Source organism: Pundamilia nyererei, unplaced genomic scaffold (assembly GCF_000239375.1).
Source record: "Pundamilia nyererei isolate P.nyererei 1_Seehausen unplaced genomic scaffold, PunNye1.0 scaffold00049, whole genome shotgun sequence".
NCBI lineage: Eukaryota > Metazoa > Chordata > Actinopteri > Cichliformes > Cichlidae > Pundamilia > Pundamilia nyererei.
This window is the reverse complement of record NW_005187450.1, coordinates 3,325,681-3,332,830: the sequence shown is the minus strand read 5'-3', so window position 1 is coordinate 3,332,830 and position 7,150 is coordinate 3,325,681. Positions and strand designations below refer to the sequence as shown.

Sequence of the window (7,150 nt, the reverse complement as noted above, 5' to 3'; positions counted from 1 at the left end):
TAAATGACATGATGCAGTAAATATAAATAAAAAAAATAATATTTTCACTCAGGAAAAAAGTTTCTTTATGAAACTGCTTATAAAAAATTTTGATTGATGGATTTTTAATGGCACATGACTTCAGGGAAGAGTCATTGCTGCTGACTACCCCTTGTTTTCGGAAATGGTCACTTCACGGCAAACTAATACAGAATACAAGCCATAGAAAAAATAAATATACCATTTATTCTCAGATGAGGTTTTATTTTCTACATTTTAAAGAAAGCATCACAGACAGTTCTTAAGAGCATTTTTGGTTTAATTCTTTAGGCACTACAAGCATTACACCCACTTAATTGTATTAAATGGTGCAAACACACTAAACAATTTAATGTATAGCACTGATGTTTTCTTACACAGATTTTTTCTTATCTTGGTTAAGGTTTTCAGAGTCATACATGTGAAATTATTTACAAATCCAATCAAAGAAAATTTTGCTCTTTTCAAACTTTAAATTAAATCAAACACTTGCATAACTACGCCGTTCACAGCAAACACACTAAATCAGCTAAATGTCTCTTCATTGCAGGCATTAGTGAAAATGACTTTTAAACCATTATGTCAAAGGCACAGCTATATTTAGCTTTTCTATTAGTAGTAAATGTAGAAAATCAGGACCTCCAGTTCTCGCTAATACTTTTTGTTATTATGCAATGGATTTTCCATTTCATATCAGGTTGATTAAGTCACAGTGATCTCCTGCAGCAGATCGGCAGGGAAGTAGCCCAGCTTGCGTCCAGTGCTGACCTTCAAGTAGCCGCCTTTCTCATCTCCTTTCTTCACCACAATCTGAAACACAGAGTGACAACAGATTAAGCAACCTTTTTATTATAAAGACAAAGAACTTTGATTTACAATTTGGGTCATAATTTATAAAAGACACATCTTTGTACAAAAACACAGTGGATTTCAAATCAAACAATAGAAATGTATTGAAGTGCAGACTTTTGACTTTAATTCAAGTGGTTTTACACACTTTTTTGCAGAAAAGAAAATGCACTATCTTATGTGTGTGCGCGCGCACACACACACACACACACACACACACCTGTCTGTGAAGATTCTCAGTCATCCAGGTCATCGTAGTCTAAAGAGGTTGGAAAGGAAAGCGTTCCAGATTTTAAGCCCTATGGGAGTGTCCCCAAGAGGGTCACAGACCCCCTGTTGATCCTAAAATCTGGGACTCCATACCAATTGCTCTTAGAACTGAAGAAGCTTCTCAGATGAGAGGTGTAACATCTTCAAGGAAACTTAAAGATCCCAGATGCTTTTCTTTCCAAGCTCCTTAAACCACACACACACACACACATACTGAAGTTACCTGGTCTTTCTTAAGTGTAATTTGTCCCATCTCTCTGTTCCCCACAAAGGAGCGCGTCACCTTGTAAACTCTTTCTGATGCTCGGACTTTTATGAGGTAGTTGGCGGGGAAGTAGCCGGACTTCTCTCCCATCTTTCCCTGACAACACAGAGCAGAATTTGTGTACTCATCATCAATAGCACAAACTGAAACAGCATTTGTAAACCTCTAAGAACTTTAACTCACTCTCCACCACTCTTCATTGGAGTCATCCAACACTGTGATCCGATCACCAGGGCTAGTAAACACATTCTCAGTAAGTGCTTTTGTCACTGGCTTTATATTAAAACTGAAAGTTGATTAAATTTAGCAAAATAGAAATAATTATTCATTAGTGTTCAGATTTGATTGTGATTTTCTTACTGAAAGTCAAGGTCATCTTTCTCAATGGCCTTGAAGCGGTAGAGAGCCAGGTAATAGTGGGACTGGGAGAAAGTGCCTTTAGTCTAGGGACAAAAAAAGCATGGATGCTAGTTTATATGGCAAATGTTATTAAGTTTAAATTAAAAACAAAACATGCACGTATGGTGCTACTTAGCAACAAAGCGTTACATGTATGCAATAATCGACTGCTTACCTTGTCATCTGCTTTGTCTCCTCCTTTCTCTTTTTTATCATCAGGCTTCCCTGTTTGAGTATCAGACATCACACAATCATATCTTTTATGACTAACTTGCATATTTTACACCACAGAGATAAGCTCTTGCTCTAACTCTACCTTCTCCTCCCTCCTCATTCTCTTTGGGCTGTTGGTTCTCCTCTTCCTCCTCTTCCATCATCATCATCATCTAGAGGACACAGCAGTGTTAAAACAGCACTGATCACTGATTCCCCTCTTCCACAGATTAGGTGTCCTTTATTTCTTTTAGTTTGTTTCTTTTGTGTTCTTTTTTCATATTTTTGTTTGCATGTACTATAAAATTGGAAATAGTACAAAATAAAAAGTTTTTTTTTTAAAAACAGCACTGATCTCATATTTTATATATAAAACATGAAATCTGTTCTTAAAATTATTTCAAACACTGCATTTTCTTGATTACATAAATTGTATTTATTTTGTTTGCAGTGAGTCAGTCCCTGAAAACTGTTGAAATTCATAGATTTTATGTTTTGATTAAGATTATTATAAATGCTTACATTTTTCTTATCATTTTCATTCTTCTTACGCTCCTTATTTGCCATGATGACACCAACCCGCAGGGTGTCAAAAACTGGGTCGTTCCGGTTTGGGTTGTCTGGTTAAGGACAGGGATAAACACAAAATCAACATGGAGTATAAGAATTGCTACACTGCACTAGATTGACTAGTCTATGTTTTCAAGATCCCGAAGAGTTAATCTAAAAAGGAAAACTATATTTACTCATTCAGATATTTCTAAACATCTGCAGATTCCAAGATCATCAGTTCAAACAATTGTACATAAGTTATTCAAATGTGTCACCAGATTGCCGAGATCTGGAAGAAGACTCGAATGTCACCTGCAGAAGAGTGAAGGAACCCAGGAACCACTAAGATTCAAGCCTGCCATGAACTTGAAACTGTTCAAATACCAGTGTCACTGTCCACAGTGTAGTAACTTTTACATCACTCTGGACGGAGTGGGTGTTGACCAAGAAAGAAACCTCTGCTCCAAAAACACCACTTTCAAGCTTGGTCAAGATTTGCAGCAGCCCACATGGACAAGTCAAATGCCTCCTGGAGAAAAATGTTATGATCAGACAAGACAAAGATATAACTATTTGGCCACAATGACAAGTGGTATTTTTGGAGGAGTAAAGGTGAAGCTTTCAGACCTAAGGACACTGTACCAACTGTTAAGCATGGTGGTAGTAGCATCATGCTTTGGGGCTGTTTTGCTGCCAGTGGTACTGTTATAGTGTACAAAGCGGACGGAATAATGAACAAGGAGGACTACCTACAAATTCTTCAAATTCACCTCAAATCAACAGCTAGATGGTTGAAACATGGGCACAGCTGTGTATTCCAAAAGAACAATGATCCCAAACATGCATCAAAGCTGGTTTTGGAATGGATAAAGCTGGCTAACATTGAGTTTCTGCAATGGTCTTTAACTTCAAACCTAAAAAATTGTGGACTATGCTGGTTGGATAGCAGGAAGCCAACAAATTTATACTAATTCTGCCAAGATGAATGGTCAAGTGTATCATTATGTCAGAAGCTCGTTGATGACTACCATTTTTTCTGGTCGGGGTATACCTTGCTGAGAGACACTGAACCAATTTTTAGTGGGGTTGTATGTATATATTTGAGACCACATGTATACTTTTGACCCCTGTATAGATTATAGATTATAAACTTGTGTACACAATTATTGTTTTTTTTTTAAGTCACTAAGGGTGTATACTCTACAATCATTTCCCCCTGGAACAAGAACAAATCAAAGAATTAAAATGCTAAAATTACCGTGACCTTCGTGATAAATTCTTCTTCTTATTAAATCACTGATATTTAGCAGTTGGAGCCACTTCAGTTGCTGCACTGAGGACCAGGGAAAATAACAAAGTGAAGGTAAGTGAATGTGAATTATGGAGGGAAAATAACCAAACAAGTGTTTGCTGTTTCACTTTACTTGGTTTTTTTATTTTAGTGTTAACTAAATGTATGACGCACTGGGATAAAAGGATCAGTATTATAGTGACACAACACATTCTGCTGTTTTTCTAAGAAATATTATTTCCCAACACAAAGGTCAGAATGTTGCTTGAATGTCTGCTTTACACTGTCCTTTAAAAATGTTTTTCTTTTTAAATTTTGCTGTCATTAAATTAATCATTTCAAGCATATTTAAGTTTAAAAATCTTTAAATGCAGCTTGTTAAATACAGTATAATGATTGCAAGTGTTGCTAAAGAGAAAATGCAGACACCGTGCTTAGTTTCCTTTGCAATAGCAGCCTTGAATTTAAGGTTAAGAAATTTATATACACAAGAGATATATTGCCGTTCCAGATTCAGTGGACTCACTTGGGTCTGGTTGGTCACTGCTGTACAGAGGGGAGCTGTAGGCCCTTCTGAATCCAGGCGGCTACAGGAAAGAAGAAAAAAAGTTTTTTAAAAAGGTTTTAAAAAATATATCTCTCTCACTCTCAAGGGCAGTAAAAGGAAACTGCAGATGTTACAAATATAGTTTCATATTCAGTGCACATCAGCAAACTCACAATTTTGCCAAAACACCTCTGAAACTCAACATACGACTGACATGAGTGGTGGATGTTGGTCTTACAGTTTTTGCATCTCAGGCAAAATTTGTTGTTCACTGAAAGATGAGGAACCAAAATTAACAGTCTCAATCTTTAGAACAAATACCTATGGGATTATATGATGATTGATTATTTATATCATTAATATAAAAAAAACAGCACTTACAGACTATCATGCGAGCGCAGACGTCACAAAACTTGGGCTTCTTGCAGTAGTGGTCCTTGAATTTGTGGGGTTTGTCATTGACCCGGATGACAAGCTCTGAAGGAGGTTCTGGTTCCTTCTCCTCCACCTCCACTTCCTCCTCATATATGAAATAGACCTGCAGACCCAAGGGACATATGTCAGACAAAAAAACCCAACAACAAAGATGTGATAGAGTTGTTATATAAGTTGTTATTAAAGTTTTTAAATGTTAAACATACTGAGCTGCCAGTGTCAATGTCACACAGTGTTGTAAAGTATTACATTAGTGTCTTGCCTTGTTTGTTTATCAGCTGGTACCTGATCTCTGTCTTACATTTAGCTTTTCAGGACCTAGTGAATAACATTTCGATGACTAATCCAGATCAGCCAGCAGTGCTCAGTTTTTTTCCATAAGGTTGTATAAGATAGGGACACTTAAGCTCATATTGTTTCCAGCTGATGCTGCACTGCAACCATGTCCCAGTTGGTGGCTATTTTAAACAGCCCAAGAATTGCACTGCTAATGGCGGGGGGTTGACATGGTGCTGTCACTCACAGTGTCTCCGTCCTCCCTCACTACATTGTCAGGAGCTGGGGGGTTGTCATGGATATCCACAGAGTTTTTGTCATCGTCCCTAACACACACACACACACAAAGAAAAAACACACTCAGCCATGAGTGAGGTTAACTGGTGCGGCTATAGATAGTTATTTTGTTTATTCTCAACATTATGATCACTTTTAATTCTAAAGGAACATGTAAGCATATAAAGTGAGGAACAAGGTTTTGCATATAAACAATCTTTAAAAAAACCAAACACAAGTAAAAGTGAAACTGCCATTCCACCTTAAAATAGTAGAATCATGGCAATTTAATATAAGACTCAATTTGTTTAAGGATATCCTTGCCGCACATTCTTTCAAGTGGACATAGAGCTGCTTTAGACATGATGCTCTAGAATATTTTTATGGCATGGGCTAGTGCAGTATTTAGTAAACAGGAAATGGAATTAAGACTTAAATGGTAAACAAGTGCTACAACTAAGCCAATAAAATGAGTATCAAGAGGCGAGTATATTGATTTTAAGAATTATACTTACGGCTCCATGGTTTGATGTAGACAGCGTTAGTTCACCTCCACCTAGAAAGTAAAGAGTTAGGTGTTGTTTTTTCCCCCCAAAAGATTATGAGACAATTTAATAAAAGTTATATCATGAGAGAATGTATTACTAATTATTTGTTTACTCAAAACTTTGAAATACTTAGCCCATATCCACTATTATGTCAAATTGTTTTCAAAGTAGGTGCTACTGAAAAGTTAAATACACATTTCTGAACTTCTTAGAGGGAAGTTGAAAGAAATATCAGAAAATAAGCCTGCATTTGGTTTTGATTAAAAATGTATTTAAGAAGTATCAAATGTGGTAATACAATAGAAAATATATTTCTGTGTCTGTGTGAACGCTACATGCACTTGCATATCCACGCAGTGTTAGAATGTGCTCGTCTTCTATACTATTCTAGGGTTGTGAAATTTAATCTCATCACAGCTAAATTTGGCTGCCTCTGTCAGCCTGGAAAAAAGCAACAAAAAATAAAAAAAATGTTATGGAAATAAAAAAAATCTGAGTTTGTAAAGTGACAGAGATAATCTCAGAGTTGGGGTTGTTTAGCTCGTGTTTTAAAACTAATGGAACTTCACTCAAATTAATTCAAATAAACTGAGTGATTATAACACAGGTCATGCACAAACATTTTTTCATTAAAAACATTCTTTAAACTACAGTATTGGCCTACCTTTTGTCTAAATTTGTACAGATCGCACTGAAGAAATCATAAATCCGTTGTGCTGGCAAAATCTCAGTGAATGGGTTTTCACCTGCTGGCAATGACCAGAGCCCTGTATGGTCAGTATGTTACAAAGCAGCTTCACTTCAGGCCCTCGAGATGCTGGGCTGTCAAAAAGTCTGGTCCCTCAGTGTTTTTTAGATATTTTCCAAAGTGACTTTAGGTTGTAGTTTGAGTGTATATCTGGAGATGTGTATCTATGATTTTGGGTGTGTGCTTGTGTGCATGCCAGGCTTAGCGGTCCTATGTCAAGCTGACACTTTGCAACAGCTGAGGACCTTGGACTGAGCACCGATGACGGGGGGAAATCAGATACAATTTCTCCTTCTGTCTTCAATACATCTCTTTCCCCTTGTCCCACTTGTTCAAATTAACAATGCTGGTGGCCTTTATAATAAACATATTTTTTCCATATCATGCTGTATCTGTGTGCATATGAATTATTATCGTTGTGCTATACAGTTATGATATGCCCCTTACTATGTTTTACTATATA

The 7,150-nt window shown here is 36.7% G+C and overlaps 1 protein-coding gene across 1 annotated transcript; it reads right to left on the bottom strand.

Moving 5' to 3' along the window:
- Positions 1-280: 280 nt before the first annotated feature.
- Positions 281-6,888, bottom strand: stac3 (SH3 and cysteine rich domain 3). Its single transcript, XM_005733025.1, has 13 exons — positions 6,604-6,888; positions 5,907-5,947; positions 5,363-5,441; positions 4,786-4,942; positions 4,578-4,675; positions 4,384-4,444; positions 2,537-2,634; positions 2,118-2,187; positions 1,977-2,026; positions 1,763-1,845; positions 1,586-1,637; positions 1,361-1,498; positions 281-828 (listed from the first exon to the last, which is right to left on the bottom strand). Exons 2-13 carry the CDS (start codon positions 5,912-5,914, stop codon positions 721-723), a joined length of 1,002 nt encoding a protein of 333 aa, XP_005733082.1. The 5' UTR covers positions 5,915-5,947; positions 6,604-6,888; the 3' UTR covers positions 281-720.
- Between the last annotated feature and the right edge of the window lie 262 nt (positions 6,889-7,150).

Bases quoted from the DNA above. Each gene is read 5' to 3' on its own strand.
- stac3 (XM_005733025.1), bottom strand. The intron at 4,943-5,362 runs GTGAGTGACAGC...TTGGGTCTGCAG, and splicing joins TGAGGGAGGACGGAGACACT to GTCTATTTCATATATGAGGA. The intron at 1,499-1,585 runs GTGAGTTAAAGT...CTGTGTTGTCAG, and splicing joins CCAATGAAGAGTGGTGGAGA to GGAAAGATGGGAGAGAAGTC.